Consider the following 20,192-nt stretch of genomic DNA (forward strand, 5'->3'; position numbering starts at 1 on the left):
TCTGTCGCCCAGGCTGGAGTGCAGTGGCCGGATCTTAGCTCACTGCAAGCTCCGCCTCCCAGGTTTACGCCATTCTCCTGCCTCAGCCTCCCGAGTAGCTGGGACTACAGGCGCCCGCCACTTCGCCCGGCTAGTTTTTTGTATTTTTTAGTAGAGACGGGGTTTCACCGTGTTAGCCAGGAGGTCTGGATCTCCTGACCTCGTGATCCGCCCGTCTCGGCCTCCCAAAGTGCTGGGATTACAGGCTTGAGCCACCGCGCCCGGCCCTTCGTTAAAATCTTTAGGGCACAGATAAACTAGAAAAGATCATAACCTCTCATAAATGGGAATTCCTATTACAGCTAGTAGGAATTATTATATTTTGTAAAATAAAATATTATTTATAAAATAAATATATATATTTGAGATGTAGTCTTGAGATGTAGTCTGGGTGGGGTGCAGTGGCATGATCTTGGCTCACTGCAACCTCTGCCTCCTGGGTTCAAGTGATCCTTCTGCCTCAGCCTCCTTAGTTGCTGGGACTACCGGCATGCGTCACCACACCCAGCCTAAATTTTTTTGTAATTTTTTTAGCAGAGACAGGGTTTCACCATGTTGGCCAGGATGGTCTTGATCTTTTTTTTTTTTTCTTGCTCTGTTGCCCAGGCTGGAGTGCAGTGGCCGCGATCTCGGCTCCCTGCAAGCTCCTTCTCCCAGGTTCATGCCATTCTCCTATCTCAGCCTTCCTAGTAGCTGGGACTACAGGCACCTGTCACCACGTCCAGCTAATTTTTTGTATTTTTAGTAGAGATGGGGTTTCACCATGTTAGCCAGGATGGTCTTGATCTCCTGACCTCATGATCCACCTGCCTCGGCCTCCCAAAGTGCTGGGATTACAGGAGTGAGTCACCACGCTCGGCCTATGAAATAATTTATACACTCTTTGTCTAGCCAGTTAGTCTGCTACTATGTGATGAGACTACAATTAAGGTTCCAGGTTCACTCTTCCTATGGGAGGACCCTGTGGCCACAGAGCACATCCATGTGTATCTACCCAGCTGCTCGAAAGCAAGACATCAGGCAGGAGAATGTAATTGATTAGAAAAACAAGTAGGCCAGGCATAGTGGCTTACACCTGTAATCCCAGCACTTTGGAAGGCCGAGGTGGGTGGATCATGAGGTCAAGAGTTCAAGACCAGCCTGGCCAACATGGTGAAACTCCGTCTCTACTAAGAATACAAAAATTAGCCAGGCATGGTGGCACGCACCTGTAATCCAGCCTGGGCAACAGAGCAAGACTCCATCTCAAAACAAAAGCAAAAACAAAAACAAAAACAAATAAACAAAAAAACAAAAAATAAGTAAAGGCATAGAGCCAATAGATAATGTTAAGGATAATATGCAAAACGCTCCTAGCATTTAAAATAGCTACTTTTCCACTGAAAATGTTTGTTTATCTTCAATATTTCACACCCCAGAGAGCCTAGTAAATGCAATTCTCTTGCCCTGGCTGAAGAGTTCTTAACTTCTGGAATCCAGTATAAGAACGGAGAGCCAAGAATTTCATACAATGGGTATTTATGGCTTCAAATAACATTATTCCTGAAAACAAAAACCTGTGTGTGAGCGGGGAGGCACTTTATGGAGTAAAATTTTTTTTTTTTAAGTAAGTTTTTGCCTAGAAACAAATTCAAGTTAGGTTTCTGTTTGAAGAGATAAACTGCTTCAGAATCCTGACCATTTCAGAAGAATATCATGGGCAATTTCCTCCACAGAGATGGGGCCAAAGAAACCAGGCTACGGAGCTACCCATCAATGGAGTAAGGCAAGCCTCGGGGAAGCTGGGACAATGTTATAAGAAGTAACAAACCTTAGCTGCATAATGAAGTGCTGTGAGGTGGGTTGATGTGGCTCTCACATCTACATCGATACCAAGTTCAGAGACCAAGAATCGGATGGCTTTGTTCTGCCCTGTGACAGCTGCCCTGTGCAGAGCATGGGCACCCAGGCTGTCTTCTGCTGAAAGGCAAGCCTAGTGGGCAGAGGAGAGAAAGGAGCAAAGGTCAAAGATAAGAAACAGGGCAACTCAGATCTGGGCACCTGCTGGCGCTTCAGCAACACTGAGCTGTTTACGGATAGCTCTCTGGGTGGAGGATATGTAGCTTTTGTCTCATCCTCAAAGGACTCTTTTTTTTTTGAGACAAAGTCTCACTCTGTTGCTCAGGCTGGAGTGCAGTGGTGCAATCTTGGCTCACTGCAACCTCCATCTCCTTCATTCAAGCAAGTCTCCTGCCTCAGCCTCAGGTGTGTGCCACTACACCTGGCTAATTTTTATATTTTCAGTAGAGATGGGTTTTAACATGCTGGCCAGGCTAGTTTCAAATTCCTGACCTTAGGTTACCCACCTGCTTTGGCCTCCCAAAGTGCTGGGATTACAGGCATGAGCCATCATGCCCTGCTCTCAAAAAAGGGCTCTCTAATCAAAAAGATGGTTATGATTCAATGTTCCAGGCTATGGTGCCAAAAGCACTCTCAGCAGAGACAATTTGTTGTTATTATTGCTATAAAACAGCTACCATTTACTGAATATTTTGCCAACTGCTTTATGTACATTATATTATTTAATCCTCCTACAACTTTCTGAAGAAACTAAATTTCTCTCCATTTTACAGATGGGAACACTGGTGCTTAAAGAGGTCACCAAGTCGCAGAGAGAGTTTGGAAGGGCTGGGGAATGGAACCTGGGATCTGAGCAACGATGTGCTCTGTTTAGCCTGTGACCTAAAATGTGTAAGAAGAACCAAAAGAATAAAAACACAACCATTTTTATACCCCATGTTCATCAAGGAGCAGCCTAGCGACATCGATGTGACCACACTGGATTGCATCCATCAAGGGGGTGACGCCACAGTTGTCTCTGTAGTCTGGTTCATATTGGCACCTAGAGCCAAAACCCCAAGTAAGAGCTGAGAAAATTCACCACCTCAAACCCAAGGGACAGTTGACACCTGATCATCTGCAGGTGGACTGCATGTGTGGAAATGGCCTGTGAGCGTGGAGCTCTCTCTATTCTCCCCCACCTCAGTGTCCGAACTGAGCACTAAGCCTTCAGGAGCATGATAGTCTTCCCCAGCAGACCCGTTGTTCCTCTAACCTTCTCCATCCCATTTGACAGCACTTGGTCCTTCAGCTTCCTGCACCAGAGGCCCTGAAGTCATCCCTTGCCACTACCTTTCTCTCATCCTTCCTAATCAATTGATTACCCCCATCCCTCAATTCCACAGCCAAAATATTTAAGACATCTGTGTCCAAGCTGGGCACGGTGGCTCACGACTGTAATCCCAGCACTTTGGGAGACCGAGGTGGGTGGATCACCTGAGGTCAGGAGTTCAAGACCAGCCTGGCCAACATGGTGAAACCCTGTCTCTACCAAAAATATAAAAAATTAGCTGGGTATGGTGGTGTGCACCTGCAATCCCAGCTACTTAAGAGGTTGAGGCAGGAGAATCGCTTGAGCCTGGGAGGTGGAGGTTGCAGTGAGCTGAGATTGCGCCGCTGCAGTCCAGTCTGGGCAACAAGAGGGAAACTCCATCTCAAAAACTTAAAAAAAAAAAAAAAAAAAAAAGGGAAAATCCTCAATGTGGCTGATAGCATTCACCCTCCCCTTCAATGTTCAGGCTTCAGCATATTCTAGGCATCTTTCGGTTTCTTCAATCTACCACACTTTTTCCTGGCTGGGAGCATCCGTGGGTGCTGTTATTGCTGTCTGGAATGCTCCCTTGCCTCCCGCTTTCAGCTAATTTCTTTTTCTCCTTCAGGTCACAGCTTAAACACTGGCGCTGAGATTCTTTACTCTTAAGCCAAATTGGGTCTTCCCATTATTTGTTCTGTAAGGATCCTGCAAGTCCTTGTAATGCACACCGGACTTTCGGGACTCCTTCATGGTGCGTCTTTCCTGCCAGTCTGTGAGTTCCAGGAGGGTAGAAACTACATGTGTCTTGTTCTGTTGTGGCCCCCGCACCTGGTACAGGGCTTACTTTATATTAAGTGCTAAATGAATTTGTATAAATGCTTGTTGAAAAAAATAGAAAAATGGAGATTTTGCCACTGAAAACATTTCCCCAGATCTTTATTTTTTATATTCTTTAACTGCTTATGTCTTTTGTTTATTTTTCTTTTGAAAGCCTAATTTCTTTCTTAAAAATGTGTCTGAGCTCTTTACGTAGCACTGATAATAACTCTTTGTCATAGTTAGCAAATATTTTCCCCAACTTGTTGTATTGTTCTTACCTCTTAAGAAGCACCTTGACTGCCTCTAAATGGCCATGCATTGCTGGGAGGAGAAAGCTGACAATTAGAGCTTTTTAGTGCACACATAAAATACTTCCTGCCTCCTCGCTTTGCTCTCTGCCCCATTCTATTAGTGATAGCTTACAAGAAGGAGTCATTAAATAGGGTACACTGTTACTGCCCTACACAAATAAATATTTAACTGGATAAAGTGGTAAACAATGTTTTCACTTTATATGTATGCAGTCAACACTTGATTATCTTATCTTTACGTGCACTTTCACGGGAAACTTTCAATCCTAAACTTACGCTTCTGTGCTGCGAATCCCCAAGGCTAGTCCATTTTTGCCCAGGAAATGCAAAATATTGTAATAGTAATCCATGACAAAATAGCCTGGATTTAATTCCCCTACCAAAAGTAACTATACTCAAAGGTTATGACTATTTGTCTTCCCCTACTTTGGGTGAATGATGGAGTGCTGATTGTTTCTCCAGGGGAGAAACTGGTCAAATAATTTATGAGCTAAAAAAAAGTTTTCTACTTACTTGCAAAGCTTTAGAAAGGATTCCTTGGTCCCTAATTGCCAACTGTGGCTCATGCCTGTAATCCCAGCACTTTGGGGGGCCGAGGTGGGTGGATCACCTGAGGTCAGGAGTTCGAGACCAGCCTGGCCAACATGGTTAAACCCGTCTCTACTAAAAATATGAAAATTAGCTGGGCGTGGTGGCACGTGCCAGTAATCCCAGCTACTCAGGAGACTTAGGCACGTGAATCACTTGAACCTACAAGGCAGAGGTTGCAGTGAGCCGAGATCACACCACTGTATTCCAGCCTGGGCGGCAGAGCATGACCCTGTCAAAAAAAAAACCAAAAAACAAAAAACAAAAAGCAACACTATAAAATGTCACAAGTGATGATTTTTAGAGAAACTAAAAGCCCTGTATCCTAATCAGTGTACTATCTAGAAAGCTACAAGTTATTTTCTGAATTTTTTGATCTAGACTCTTGAGCTCCTTAATATCTAATTTCTGAAATTACAGTAGTTTTACTTTTTACTAATTGCTTTTCTTTTTACTTTCTTCAAACAAATGAGCAAATAGAAACTTTTTACTAATTTAAAATAATCTACAAATAGCTAATTCAGAGTTAAGAATTACTACTCCAAATAATAAAAACTGTAACCCAAATTTACATTAGATGTTATTGGGCCAAGGCATTTAATTATGAGTACTATATTTATTTAAATGTATAGCACTATGGTAGGTGTTACTAAGGCTATGAGGACATATATTTCCCTCCTTCAAGAGTAACGATGTAAACATGATAAAGAAAATAGCACTAACCAGTTACTTCGTGCTATGTGCCAAGCATCTTCTAAAGGATTTACATACATCACGCTCTTTAAACTCTACCACAACCCTGAGACATACCATCACTGACATTATTTGGTGGATGAGGAAACTTGCTCAAGAGAGAGACTGATTTCCTTGCCCAAGGCCAAAGACTATGTACCACAGAACCAGCTCATGGGCAAATAATCTAGGGAGGATAACACAGATACATACGAAAAATAAACTAATACAACAGCATGCTAGCCAAGTTATGTTAGTTTTAGAAATTGATTATATGCCAAAAGGCCCCTAAATGCTCTTCTTTTTTGAGATGGAGGTTTGCTCTTATTGCCCAGGCTGTAGTGTAATGTAGTGCAATCTTCGCTCAGTACTACCTCTGCCTCCTGGGTTTAAGTCATTCTCTGGCCTCAGACTCTAGAGCTCCCGAGTAGCTGGGATTACAGGGAGCCGCAACCATGCCCAGCTAATTTTTGTATTTTTAGTAGAGATGGGGTTTCACCATGTTGGCCAGACTGGTCTTGAACTCCTGACCTCAGGTGATCCACCTGCCTCCAGCATCCCAAAGTGTTGGGATTACAGGCGTGAGCCACCGTACCTGCGCACCCCCCACCCCCTCCTCCACCCAGATGTTCTTATTCTCTGCCTTCTGTTTTCCAAAATCCTCTTTTCCCCAGAAGGTAACCTGAACAAGATGAGGTTGGGCAGGGCTGGGTGAAGCAGCCACATGTGTGTACTGCACGCCTGCAGAGCTGTAGGCTGTACCTGCAGTGTGCAGAGGAGTCCTTCTAATTTTGCTCTCTGTCTTCCAGGCATCTGGGCAAACAGTGAGCAGGTACTGGAGGATCAGAGGGTCGCCTTCTCGACTGGCAATGTGGAAACTGTTCCAGCCATCTTTGTTCTTCAGGAGTGGATTGGCGCCATGTTCCACCAGCTCCTGGATCACCCCCAGGTTCTTCCTTGTGCAGGCCATCATCAGAGGAGTCCTAAGGCCAACCAGGAGAAGCTGTCAGATGGAAGCAGCTGAGACATTAGAAGCCAGGGGCCAGGTCTTCAAAACACACACATCCTTGGCACAGATAGGAAACCTAGAGGGTTGGGGCTCTGGCAGGCAGGAAACAGCTTTGACCGGCGACCTCTGTGCCTTCTGTGAGGACCCTGGGAGAAATAATAAGGGGAAAATGATTGTAACGAATGTGTACCTAGAGGAGAGGGTGCCTGGGAGACAAAGCTGCTTATGAGCTAGTTCACAGGAGAGCAGTGAATTGGGGCAGAGCTAAGAAAACCCACAGACAACCCTCAAAACAACCGGGTCTATTCCCCTGCCCCAGTGGGGAAGACGTACTTCCCCATGTTCCTAAAGAGGTTCACACCCTCTAACGAACCTGACCTAGTGAGTACTGAAATCAGCGTCAATCTAACAAATGAAATGCAATTGGCTTGTGTGATGGTGTGGTTTGACTGTGGTGGTTATCCATGGCTGCACGTATGTGATACAGCTGCACAGTGCTCTACACACACAAGTGCGTGAATAACTCAGGAATTCTGGATATTGATTGGAGCAATGTCAACTGAAACCATGCATTGATGCAGAAGTAACTGAGCTAAATGTCTCCAGAACGTCGCATCCAGGAGCTATCTGTACAGTGCACACACTTCATTGTTTGGTAACATTCTGTTTGGTTATATTCTACATTATTCTGTGCTCTAGAAAGGGAGGTGACTGGCCGGGTCAGTTAACCAACAAGGGCAAGAACGACAGACTCTGCAGGTCAACTGCGTTTTAAGGGAAAGTTGGGCAGGAGGTCCCTGCCGCTGGGTAGGCCTGGGGTGAGACTAGGAGCTGAAAATAGCTATGGTGTCCGAGGGGATGGAGAAGCACAAGGAACTCGCTACGACTCTGCGGGTAGAGACGAGGCTGGGTGTCTCCACACCTACCAGTCGGCCTTCTTCAGGCAGTCGACCGCTGCCCCCCGGCCCAGCAGGTAGCGCACGCAGTCTCGGTGGCCCATGGAGGCCGCCTCGTGCAGAGGCCTCTTGTAGTCTCGATTGGTGGCCTCGATGTCCATGCCCCAGGCCTCGGCCAGATAGGCTAGCACGTCCCGATGCCCGTGGCGCGCGGCGCAGTGCAGGAGGGTCTCCCCGGCTGGCCCCGGGCAGCCCCCCGCCGCCTGCAGCTCCTCCTGCAGGGCGCGCAGCCGGCCCTCCTGCACCAGCCTGTAGAGGCGCCGCGGGTCCCCAGGCTGGGCCATCGCCGCGGGTCGGGCCAGGCTGTGCGGGACGGCGGCGGGCGGGACACCGGCGGCCGGGCAGGGAGAGGCCGAGGGCGAGTGGAACTTTCCGCCTCTTCGCGCAACCTGCCCCGCGCGCCCCGGACCCGGCAGAACCGCCTCTCACGCCCCCGGCCTTGTCCCCGGCAGACCTGCCTCCTCACGCCCCCGGCCTAGTCCGCAGGCCGGCTGGCCCCTCACAACCCCGGCCTGCCCCGCATGGGAGAAGCCGCGGTCCCGGGCACCGGGCGGTTTTTCTTCAGGGACGGGGCGGTCCGGGGTGAGCGCGGAGGGGCCTGGGGATCCGAGAGTACTCGAGTCCGCCGTCCTGGAGCTGCCGGGGCCGATTCAGGACTGAACACGTGAAGGAGTGGGACGCGCCGTTACACCGCAAAGACCCGAAGCGGAGGGTCCGGCAGGGCGCGCACAGCCTCGCCCCGCGCCGGGCAGGGTGGCTCCTGAGGCAGTCGGGCCAAGCGTGACCTGCCCCACGCGCGTCCTCAGGGCCGCCCTAGCCTCCAGCCACTGGGGACCGCCGTTCCTGCGCTCCGCCCCAGTCCCCGCCCTTCGACAGCCGCGACTCCGCGGGAACCCAGGCAGCTCGAAGGAACTCTGGGAAAGTTTCCCCGCTCCGCCCCGGCCCGAGCGGAAGCGCAGATGGGGCGTGGCCCGGTAGCAGTGGCCGCGCCCCCATCGATTGCGCATTTCGATTGGCCTTAGGGGCCGTCTGTCAGCACGCCCCCTCCGGTCTCGTGTCCCGATTGGTCACAATGGCCGTCTGTCTGGCTCCGGCGGCGGGCGCTTCCCGGGACTGCGGCGGGGCGGAGCTCGCGGAGGAAGTCGGCGGGCGTCTCGGGTTCCAGGTCCCGGCCAGAGGAGGAGCTAGCTGCTGGGGGACGCTGGGCTGGGCGGCCGGCGGCGCGGGCCCGGCGGCGGCGGCGGCGGCGGCGGGGCCCGGGTCCGGAGCGCCACAGTGCGTGAGGCAGCAGACGTGGCAGGGAGTGTGGGAGGGGCTCCGCCGTGTGGAAAACTTAACCTTCGGTGTCCTGCGCTGGGGGTCCGGGCCCGGGGTGGGGCAGCGGGGGTCCGGGGGGCGCGAGGCTGGGCTCGGGCAAGCGCGGGCGTGGGGGCTCTGCCACCCGGGCCGTGGGCAGGTGGAGGGCACGGCGGGGGTGCGTGGGGGAGGCCAGGGCGCTCACTGAGCTCGTTCGGGAGCGGCCCCCGCGCTGCCCCCCAAGGCCAAGAAGGCTCAGCGTGTGGGTCCTCGGGGCTGGAGGGGCACGCGCGAGGACGTGGCCTCGGCTGCTGGCAGGCCAGCTTTCCCGTCTACTGTGACGTTTTGACCTTGGGCAAGTCATTTTTCGCTGCCCTCTGCCCCTGTGTCATCGGTAGCCTCTCTGTCCCTCACCTGAGCATGGGAAGCCTAAGGCGATATGGGAGGTCTGGCGCTGGTGGAGGGCACGGCGAGAGCTGGGTAGGCTGTGGGTGATGGAAGAGATCAGTAGGTATTGGGTTCCTTACCCGATCTGATTAGGTGCCAGTCACTTAACCTCTCCGTGTTTTCAATTCCTTTAGGGAGTAGAATGGGAGTCGCTCCTATTTGCCAGGCCTAAAAACGAGTACCATTTACATTTTTTATTGCACTTTGTGGTCCAAAGACAACCCTGTAAGGCATCAGTAGGGTTTTACAGGTGGGGAAGTGGAGGCCTAAGGAAGTCAGTGACTTTCTTACAGAATTACAGGTGATAAAGTCTTCTGGAAAGCAGGATGGTAGCATGTGGTGAGCGTCCGTCAGCGTCTGCCCCTGTGGTAAAATGAGCGGAGATAAATGAAAAGACTTCTGGAATGGGCCCATGAAGATAAGTCCGTTTTACTCCTGAGCAGATTGAGTTTCGTTAAGGTAACAGTGATGCGGATAAGCCGCTGGAGACAGAACTAGTCCAAGTGTCAGCTTTGCTGAGGTTATTGTTCTATCGTGCCTTGTCACTCAAAAAAATAAAAAAAAAATAAAAAAAGAAAAAGGCATAAAAGTTGTTTGAAATGCACAAAAGTGTAGGGCGTGCCAAGCAAGGTTCTGACTGCTGCCGTTGAAGTTAGTGCAAATTGGAAGTTGAGGCATCTGGTAGTTTCATACTTTTTGCTTTTACCCCCACCACCCTCCTAGTTTCAGATGACTCTATCTTCTCTTGCATTACGTCTCTAGTTTCCCTGTTTTTTAAACATAGTTGAGATACATGGGTTCACAATAGGTTGGAATATATATATATTTTTGAGACAGAGTCTTGCTCTGTTGCTCATGCTAGAGTGCAGTGACACGATCTCGGCTTACTGCAACCTCTGCCTCCTGGGTTCAAGTGATTCTCCTGCCTTAACCTCCCAAGTAGCTGAGATTACAGGCGTGTGCCACCATGCTTGGCTGATTTTTTTGTATTTTTTTGTATTTTTAGTAGAGACGGGGTTTCACCATGTTGGCCAGGCTGGTCTTTAAACTCCTGGCCTCAAGTGATTCACCCAGCTCAGTCTCCCAAATGCTGGGATTACAGATGTGAGCCACCATGCCTGGCTAGGTTGGAATATTTGAACCCAGGATAATTGGTTACTTCATTGGTGTTGCACATTCAGTTTGCCTCTTCTGTCTTCTCTATGAACTTATTTTGGTCTGTATCCCCCTTTGGATAACTAAATGATAATGTATGTGAATCTGTCCCGCAACTCCTGTAATTTTCTGGGGCAAAAGCTTGGTCTAGAGGGGTGGGATCTGAACAGTAAGCTAATGGATGGAGCTGTTTCCTGGGTCTTGCTGTTTTCCAGTTGGGCTGCTCATTTCTTTTGTGCAGGCTTTTGGAGGTTGTGGTCTGGCCTTTACTGTCACAACACACATAATGGTCATTGGCACTGACTTGCTCCCTGGCTCGCTTTCCTTTTCCTCCTGTTCTTTTTCATGAGTATGCTATTCAGCATGCCCATCGGTACACTGATCATTTGACAGGTTTCCTGATTTGTGAGTGTGTGTGGACACCACTATTGGTATTAGATTTAGAATTCCAATTTTGGGTTTGTTGCCATCATCGTTTCTCTGCTTGTCTCATTCCTCTATCCCTCGTAGGCTGATTTTATTTGGAAACTGAATTTGGATTCTGTCTTTGCCTTTCTGGCTGTGAAATTACCTACTTTTAGAAAGCATCTCAAATCTTATATCTGTAACTGTCATTCACATGCCTTTTGAAGACCAGTCTCAGATTTCAGAGGACCTCCTGGAGCATAAACATGGTATTCCACAGATAACTTAAAAAATTATTTTTAAAACTGGGACTTTCGGCCTCCCTCTCACTCCGGGGGGAAAAAGTGATTAAAACACAAACACTGTTTGTCTTTTATTCCTTAACATGGTTAATGACATTAACATCTTTTTTAACATTCTACTAGAAATGCCAGTTATCCTTGTTGCTTTTTATCTTTTATGTTTCTCTTTCAGTCTTGTCAAACAAAGCTATGCTCTTACTCACCTGTCCTCTGCCCAGGGTCTGCTGCTCTCAGGCCTTTGCCAGCTCTCATATAGGTTGGTATGGGGGCTTTCTGACTTGTTTTCCTGACAATCTCCATGTCTCTCCACCTTCTATCCTCTTTCCCGAGTCACTGCCCTAAAGTGTAAATTTGATTGTGTAATGACCCTGCTTTAAAAATTGGATGAGGCCAGGTGTGGTGGCTGATGCCTGTAATCCTACCACTTTGGGAGGCCAAGGCGGGTGGAATCCCTGAGCTCAGGAGTTCTAGACCAGCCTGGGCAACGCGGTGAAACCCTATCTCTACTACTAAAATACAAAAAATTAGCTGGGTGTGGCGGCGTGCACCTGTAGTTGCAGCTACTGGGGAGGCTGAAGCAGGAGAATCACTTTAACCTGAGAGGCAGAGGTTGCAGTGAGTGGAGATTGTGCCACTGCACCCCAGCCTGGACCACAGACAGAGTGAGCCTCCGTCTCAAAAATAATAATAATAATAATAATAATAATTGGATGATATCTTGAAGCTCCTACCGGATAAAGTCCAATTTCTTTTTTTGAAGCCCAGTTTCTTTATCATTATGTGTAAGGACTTTTGTAGTCTGTGGCTCCAAATTCCTTTTCCAGCCTTGTCTCCTGTCATTCCTCATCAGGGAACCTCTTGTTTTGATGAAGCCCAGCTTTCCTGCCACATGCCTCTGTATTTTTGCACACATTGTTTTCTTCCGCCTTACTGAATCCCACAATTCTTTCAAGGCTCAACTCTTCATAAAGCCTTTTTCAACTTGCCTAACTCTGTTTACGTTTCTTTACTATCACAACACTTCATGCATGCATTTATGTGGTTGTTATATTGCTTGATGTTTAGTAACTTGTGTTTGTTTTGGTAGCCGCCTTATGGGTAGGCTTATTCAGTTTTGTATCACTAATGTCTAAAATAGCATTTAACACCAAGGATACCACAAGACAAAGCCCTCACAGAGTTTATAATGAATCTGAGACATAGCAGATACGTAAAAGTAGTTGTGGAATGAATTGATTGTAGAAAAAACCCTTCAAATATATAAAATTATATTCTAGACCATAAGTAGTGATCTTTCTCATGTTTTTCACACATTCCTTCCTTTCCTTAGGAAAAACATAGACTGGAAAGCCCCGCCCATCCTTGTTGGCTGTCATACACGAGTGCTGTCTCCAAGGGAGTCATAGGTGTCTCAGATGTGAGAGGATCCCGGGGAGATTGAGCTTACTACCTGGGAACTTGTGGATTTCTGGAGAAGCAGACTGTGGTAGCCTGGCTGTGCGTCAGTGAATACCCGGGAAAGGAGCTGGAGCTCTATTTTGCTTGCTTTCTGTATTTGTTTCTTTTAGAGCTAATGGGGACACAATATTTTGAAGTTTTTCCATTTCAGGTCTATGGCATTTAGTGGTATTTTCCTTATAGTTATGTTTTCCAAATACTTTTCAATTTCTTTGGTTCTGACATTTCACAATGATTTTTTAAAAAATGTAATATGGAACTTAAACTTGAGGTTTTCAGAAGCTGCTTTCAAGGTTTCTAGATGCAGAGAAAAGAATATCACCGTAGGAAGTGCACTGGACTAGGGGAGTCAGGAGACCCGGGTTCTTGCATTGGCGCCGTCACTCATGAGCTACGAGATGAATTCAGGCGAGTCCTCCCGGAGCCCCAGTTTAATCATGGCACAATTATAGGATTGCTTTGAGGCTCAAATGAGAATATAGGAAAGAACTGCAAAAGCTGTAAAGCACTTAGGAGCTATTGGATAGTGGAGAGCTTCAAAACCAAGGAAGACAGCCTACACTGTAGAAGAAGTGCTGCAGCTGTGCATTTATTCGTTTAATCAGCAATTATTTATGAAGCAATGTATGTTGCATGCTGGGTGTAAGTACCTCTGTACTCCTTCCCACTAGAACAGAGAGCTTTTAGTCTGGGATGGAAGATGTATTAAATACAGACTTATACAAATAATTGTTACTAATATAAAATGTAATACATCGCAATTATATTAAAACAATAATTTGTATAAGACATGTTAAATGCACACTTAGCCAAAGAATTGTTACAAGTATCTCGGATGTGTGGGGTGGTTTTATTCCTGCGAAGTGCTTCCTGCCTTGAGTGAATACTTTTATGGTGCTGGAGTTGAGAGATAACACAGTTAACTGTTGAAACTGGGCCATTCCCATTTCACAGGCTGCCATTGGACCTGTGGAGTGCCTGAGTCATTGTGATAATGGGCCACATTGCAGGACCCCTGGGCCATCTCCACAGGAGATGCCAGAGGACAAGTGCCCACTTGCTGATCTTCACGGAGCACCCTGAAAGTAAGAGGCGTGTGGGAAACTGACCAGGGTGGTTAGCTGACTCCGAAATTGTCCAGAGGGCAACACTGCCCTCTGTGGATATTTGTTAAAGTTGGGTATGGTATTATAGCAGTTTCTCCAGTCAGATATCTTGTACTAGAGAGTCAAATTGATTTTTTTTTAAAGCAATTATTTAATAACAATTTTTTCCTTCCAGGAATTCTAAGTACTTATTGTCTTCATCTTGTCCATTTAGGTCTGTAATCTATAAGTTTTAAAGGACCTTTTGGTATGAATGCTGACTAGTAAAGGTAGGGGAAGAAAGGAAATTATTTGGTATCCATTTCAAATGATCCTGAATGGTTAGGGTAAGCTTTGCTGCATTAACAAATAGATCCAGACATGTAATGGCCTCACAGTAGAAGTTTATTTTTCAATCCCATAGCAATCTAAGGAGGCTGCAGGTCATGGTGGTGGTTGGAGTTTGTGTGTGTAGGTGTGGGGAGGGTTCTCTTTAAAGCAGTAGTCTGAGGATTGAGGCTGCTGGAGGCTCTTCTATTTCGAACACCCGGCTTCTAAGGATGTCCTGGGAATCAGCTTCCCAGTTAAGAGGAAGAGGAGAAGAGTGAAGGGCAGGTCTGGAAGAGGTGTGCACTGCTGCTGTTCCCACTGCATTGGCTGGCAGCCGGCGGTAAGGCAGCGTCCACCTGCACACAGGACGGGGAAGTATGGCCTGGCTGTGTGCTCAGGGAGAAGAGCAACAACATGCTTTGCAGCAAAACCTGAAACACTCAGTTTCACTTTCTGTGACTTGTTTTGTAAGTTGTTTTCAATAAAGAAGATTAAAAAAAGAAGGCAGGCAAACGAAAGCATAGGAGAGGAGTGGCAGACACGCAGTTCTCGTTCCGTGAGTGCGGGAGTGTCTCTTGTTTCCCGCTTGTGCACTTAGAGGGATGAGGGGATAGACGTGGTTCCTTCCTTTCAGTTCCCAGTAGTAGAGTTCTTGTAAGGACTCATTCAGGGGAGACTGATAAGGGTCTCCTCTCCATCGGGGACCTCACCAGGGCGTGGAGTGGGTCAGCGTGGGCTGGAAGGGGATAGGCTGTCATCAAGGTGAAGAGATTTGAGGGGTGGTGGAGGGCTAAACTCCACATCTGACCACTTCGAAGTCAGCAAAGGCCAGGAATTGCTGAGGTAGGGCTAAAAGCTGAGGGTTAGCAAAGAGGTGGGTCCTAGAATGGGGACCCCTGGGATGGAGGACAGAGAAGTCACACAGTTAGAAAGCCGTCTCAGAAAAGGCAGTGTGGGAATGAGCTTACTTAAGCCTGGGGAATATTCATTTGACAAAATGGTTTGTGTATGTTCTGGTTTTTCTGCCGTGACACCTGAGGGCTCTAACACGTTTCTGTTGGTAATTGTGGAAGACAGTGTCCAAGGGTGGGGGCACAGATGCCCAATTTGGTGTGTGGGAGACCAATTTCAACAACTCTGGGGGCCTTGTAGAGTTTGCAAAGCCCCATAAGTGATTCTAATCTCTCTGCACCCACAAGAACCCCTAGTTTAGACACAGCTTCCCTTTATCTGTGGTTGTTCACAACAGATAACTTCACTCCCTAAAGAATCACAAGCAGCTTCTAACAGTAAATGCCCTTTATGGGAGGTGTAAAGTGCACTTGCTATGTAGGGAGGGAGGCATACCATGAGCTTTGGGTGACTCAGGGAAGGAGGATTTTTATGGAAGAAGTAGCATTTGAGCATCTTTATTTTGATAAAATTATTTTTGAACTGCTTTTTAAAAAGGTATATTAGGAAGAACAGAATAGAAGGGTGATTAGAATTCCAGTGTAGTGTTTTGGTTTTATTTTTAACAATTTAGCAAGAACATTAATGCTGTTAAAACAAAACTGATGTGCCTTTTAGGAGACACTCAGATTGGTGTGGTAGTCACACAGTTCTTCTGATGCTTCTGTTGCTAGGTGTTGACATAGATTTAGAGGTAGGTGTTGTCACCCTCAATGTGAGTGGCTCGAGTACTTACATATATATTGTCTCATTCTCTGAATTCAGCGTGGCAGGTTATTATAATCCTCATTTTCATAAGCAAGGCTTTGGCGATGAATATACCTGCCAAGTGTGGGTCTTCTCCTGCACCCCACAGCCTTGGAGGGGCTTTAAGGGAACATTAAGTGTAATGCCTGCAATTGCAGAGGAGGTGGACACAGGGCTCTTGCGCAGGAGGTGGACACAGGGCTCCTGACTCCCAGTTCAGGGCATCACAGCATCTGTCTCTGAGACCAGAGATACAGTTTAGTTTTCCTGACCTCCAGCTGACGTCAGTAAAGTGATTTTTGATACATATATCCAATAAGTCCAAGGGGTGGGGGATCCAATAAAAGTGTTAATAAAAATCCAATAAAAGTACCAACTCTTCCCCCAGCCAAGCTATGGCTGGTAACGCCATTCCAGATATGTGATATAGGTTACTCGTCTTAGTGCACAGAGCCAGATCGCCAGTCTAAGCGCCCCTCCCCCAGGGCTGAACCTTAACTCCTCCCAGGGTGGCTTCATGCCAGAACATACTGGAATATACTGGAACTCCCTCGAAGCAGAACACAGTGTTCCAATGCTCCCATTAGCGCTTTCTGTTACTCCTGTGTCTTTGTTGGATTTTTGCAAACAATCTTTGCAACAAGCATTTTGGATTCAGATGTATTTTCTGAGATAAATACATAAATAAAAATCTATCATGTTCATATTACCTTTTCCAAAGCAGTTCCTTTTGGGACTGAACATTTTTGATGTTCTGTCATCAGTCTGTTGTGAGGTACCAGGGAGGTCTCCCTGTGGGAGCAGTTCTACAATATATGCCTAGGGATTAGAGTATAGGCTCCTGGACCTCCCAGCTGAACTCTTCTCCCTGCTCCTCACCCTCCTTGACCCACTCAGTATTCACAGAACGTGTGCTGCCTCAGTCCATTCGGGCTGGTATAACAAAATACCATAACTGGGCCGCTTATAAGCAGAAGTCTGTCTCTCCCAGATGTGGAGGCTGGAAGTCCAAGATCAAGGTGCCAGCAGATTTGGTGTCTGGTGAGGGCCGCTTCCTGGTTCATAGACGGCACCTTCTCTTTGTGTCCTCATATGTTGGCAGGAGTAAGGGAGCTCTCTGGGACCTCGCTTATAAGGGCACTAATCCCGTTTGTGGGGACTTCACCCTCGTGACCTTATCACTTCCTAGAATCCCACTTTTTTTTTTTTTTTTTTTGAGACACAGTCTCTCTCCATTGCCCAGGCTGGAGTGCAGTGGCACAATCTTGGGTCACTGCAGCCTCCACCTCCCAGGTTCAAGTGATTCTGGGGCCTCAGCCTCCTGAGTAGCTGGGGTTACAGGTGCCTGCCACCACACCTGGCTAATTTTTATATTTTTAGTAAAGATGGGGTTTCACCGTGTTGCCAGGCTGGTCTTGAACTCTAGACCTCAAGTGATCCACCTGCCTTGGCCTCTCAAAGTGCTGGGATTACAGGCGTGAGCCACCATGCCTGGCCCAGAGCCCCACCTCTTCATGCCATCACCTTGGGGGTGAGGATTTCAGTGTGTGGATTTTCAGGAACATGAACATTGAATCCATGGCACAGACTATGTGTCTGGCTCCACGCTGTCTACATACAGAGTTACGGCAGTGAACAAGGTGGGCTAGCTGCTTACCTTGGGGCATGCGTACTGTCTTTTTGACTCTCAGGCATTTGATTGAGACATCTCCATATAGTTGATGGTCATTATCAATGCACTGTTGTTACAGTGAGGTGGCTGCAGAAGGCTTCAATAAAGCCATTCTTACATACTTCACGAAAAACGTTCCAGGGTTCACCCTGCATGTGTAAGTACCTCTTCTATACAAATCTGCCAGCCTCTGTTTGTAGCTATTTCCAAAAGCCAAGTGTAGAAGGCCGTCATAGATTTGGGTGGGCGTCAGACCCTTCAACTGAGCCTAATTTTCTCGCTGGTTATGTGCCTTTTCATTGACTTTCAGAAGCCTTCTGGGACCTGACACACCATTCAGCTAAGCAGGCCTGCAGCTGGCCTGAGGTCCCGGGTCTCAGATTTGAGTGGTTTGACGTTGATCTTGCTGCTTTGTGATTTTTTTTTTTTCCTTCATGATTTTATCCATGAAAGCTTTTCCTCTGCAGGCCAGTTTGGCAGTAGATGTTCACCTCCTATTTAAGTGAGATATTCACTATTGGTAACTTTCTTTAGTGAGTGTCTCCAGTTATTTATTTTATTTTATTTTTTCCTTTTTTCCTTACCCTTCAGCAGGACACATAGTGTCTCCAGTTCTAATTATAGATACTGTACTGACCAGCTCTGAAGCAATTGGGACTGTTTGAGGAGAGAGAAAAGCAGGCATGAGTCCAGTCTCTTGGATCTGTAGGGCCTGTGGATTTGCTGCTGGGAATCCTGCAGCCACTCCTGCTGTTGAGCCGTGTGCGGGACACCTCACCCAGGATTTTCGGGTGTTCTAGAAGCCATGTTGCTGCTGTCCCGTATTTCTTTTGCCGATATGCCCAGAGGTCCCCATTCAGGCAAAATAGTCCTTGGGATATATTTGTAATACGAAGGGTTTTGAACAGAGGAAATAAAATTTCATGTCTTATTTTTTAAAAAGAGAACAATAAGACTTTATGTTTTCTTTCCAATGTAGAAAACTTCAAATTTGGTTTTTAATGTAGAAACACTTCACATTCATAGTTTGTTACTGTGTGAATAAGACGATGTGCTGTTGTTTTACTCTAGATAAACTGGTCAGCAACATTACAGAACCAGCACAAACCAGCACAAAACCATCAAAGTGGAGGGGTGTTTGGTTTTCTGTCCATAATAAGCGAGCCATGTTACTGGTTAGTTTAGAAGGGTGTTTCCAGTAATACAGAATTGGCTGTAATTGGGCTGCTAGTACACTTCCTGCTTTGCCATTAGGCGGCATCTTTATAATTTGAAAGATACTTCAACGTCTTATGCAAGCTACTCACATAAACCTCGTTAAATAGAGGGAACAGGTAAGTTTGTGTGCCTGCAGTTGGATAATTTGACAGACAGTTTTGAGCATTTTTTCTCATCTGTTCCTGGTGACACCTCTCAGACTTAGACGAGATCATGCACGTTCAGGGTGGGATGGCCGTAGACCTATCAGACTTAGAGACCTGAAGTGCCCTGAAGCCATAGAGCTACCAAGTGGCCAGCTGAGGGCACCAGCCCAGCTCTCTTGCCAGGCCCTCCGCCCACTCACCGCGCTGTGCTGTGCTGCTTCGTGAGAGTGAGCGCATTTGTGCGTGCTGGGGCCTGACACTCGTGGAGTTGCACCCAGCTTCTAAGGTCAGGTGGTTAGAAGATCTCCAGCATCCTTTCCGAGGGGCTCGCAGAACTGGTTTTGTGTGTTGAATTGATTTTGGAAAAGTCTTAAAATATGAAGTTTTTTTTAAAAAGCTGCTATTAAACCTTGAAAAAGTTAACTGAAATTTGGAAGTGTGATTTCTGAATTAGCTAGGGAGGAATAATGAGAAAATATTGTAAACGGTATCAACTAAACTCACTGGGGTCTTGGTTTTATGTATTTTCAAGCTTAAAGGAAATGTTGAGCTGGGCACAGTGGCTCACATCTGTAATCCTAGTACTTTGGGAGGCCAAGGTGGGCGGATCACTTGAGGCCAGGAGTTTGAGACCAGCCTGGCCAACATGGTAAAACCCTGTCTCTACTAAAGATACAAAAGTTAGCTGGGTGTGGTGGCGGGGGCCTGTAGTCCCAGCTACTTGGGAGGCCGGGGCAAGAAGATCGCTTGAACTTAAGAGGTGAAGGTTGCAGTGAGCCAAGATTGTGTCACTGCACTCTAGCCTAAGCAACAGAGGGCGACTCGGTTTCAAAAAAAGAAGAAAGAAAAGAAATGTTGAGTGAGATTCTGGCATTTGATACCATAGTTTAGTGGTGGAGTATTCTTTTTTTTTTGAAACGGAGTTTCGCTCTTGTTGCCCTGGCTGGAGTGCAATGGCATGACCTCGGCTCACTGCAACCTCTGCCTTCCGCGTTCAAGCGATTCTCCTGCCTCAGCCTCCTGGGCGCATGCCACCATGCCCAGCTAATTTTTTCTATTTTTAATAGAGACGGGGTTTCACTATGTTGGCCAGGCTGGTCTTGAACTCCTGACGTCACGTGATCCACCCGCCTCAGCCTCCCAAAGTGCTGGAATTACAGGTGTGAGACACTGTGCCCAGCCTAGTGGAGTATTTTTAGGACCTGTGAAAATATGATACCGATAGAACCTGATTTTATTCTCTTTTGACCATCTCCTATAAAGGCTAACTTTAATTCTTTTTTTTTTTTTTTTTTTTTGTGATAGAGTTTTACTCTGTTGTCCAGGCTGGAGTGCAATGGCACAATCTTGGGTCACTGCAACCTCCACCTCCCGGGTTCAAGTGATTCTTGGG

At 47.1% G+C, this 20,192-nt stretch overlaps 2 protein-coding genes across 18 annotated transcripts in view; one reads left to right on the forward strand and one right to left on the reverse strand.

Moving 5' to 3' along the window:
- Positions 1-8,513, reverse strand: part of ANKRD16 (ankyrin repeat domain 16) — a 29,279-nt gene extending 20,766 nt beyond the window's left edge. For all 5 annotated transcript variants that reach the window (XR_013397906.1, XR_013397905.1, XM_015146413.3 and 2 more), the window contains exons 1-5: positions 7,558-8,513; positions 6,385-6,605; positions 4,270-4,312; positions 2,812-2,920; positions 1,850-2,011 (exon numbers count right to left, since the gene is read on the reverse strand). Coding sequence is in view for 3 of the 5 variants with exons in the window: in XM_015146413.3 (XP_015001899.2) it covers positions 1,850-2,011; positions 2,812-2,920; positions 4,270-4,312; positions 6,385-6,605; positions 7,558-7,871 (849 nt within the window). In the remaining 2 variants the exon portion in view is untranslated. The remainder of the gene's footprint in view (positions 1-1,849; positions 2,012-2,811; positions 2,921-4,269; positions 4,313-6,384; positions 6,606-7,557) is intronic.
- A 248-nt stretch (positions 8,514-8,761) lies between these two features.
- The window catches only part of FBH1 (F-box DNA helicase 1), a 48,647-nt gene continuing 37,216 nt past the window's right edge, over positions 8,762-20,192 (forward strand). For 6 of the 13 annotated variants that reach the window (XM_077945683.1, XM_077945693.1, XM_077945685.1 and 3 more), the window contains exon 1: positions 8,762-8,862. Coding sequence is in view for 4 of the 13 variants with exons in the window: in XM_077945685.1 (XP_077801811.1) it covers position 8,862 (1 nt within the window). In the remaining 9 variants the exon portion in view is untranslated. Of the gene's footprint in view, positions 8,863-9,623; positions 9,790-12,522; positions 13,059-13,604; positions 13,736-17,520; positions 17,593-18,560; positions 18,770-18,852; positions 19,086-20,192 lie in introns of those variants that run through there. The other 7 variants (XM_077945681.1, XM_077945692.1, XM_077945682.1 and 4 more) reach the window with 6 other exon arrangements.

The sequence above is a fragment of the Macaca mulatta genome, chromosome 9 (genome assembly GCF_049350105.2).
Source record: "Macaca mulatta isolate MMU2019108-1 chromosome 9, T2T-MMU8v2.0, whole genome shotgun sequence".
NCBI lineage: Eukaryota > Metazoa > Chordata > Mammalia > Primates > Cercopithecidae > Macaca > Macaca mulatta.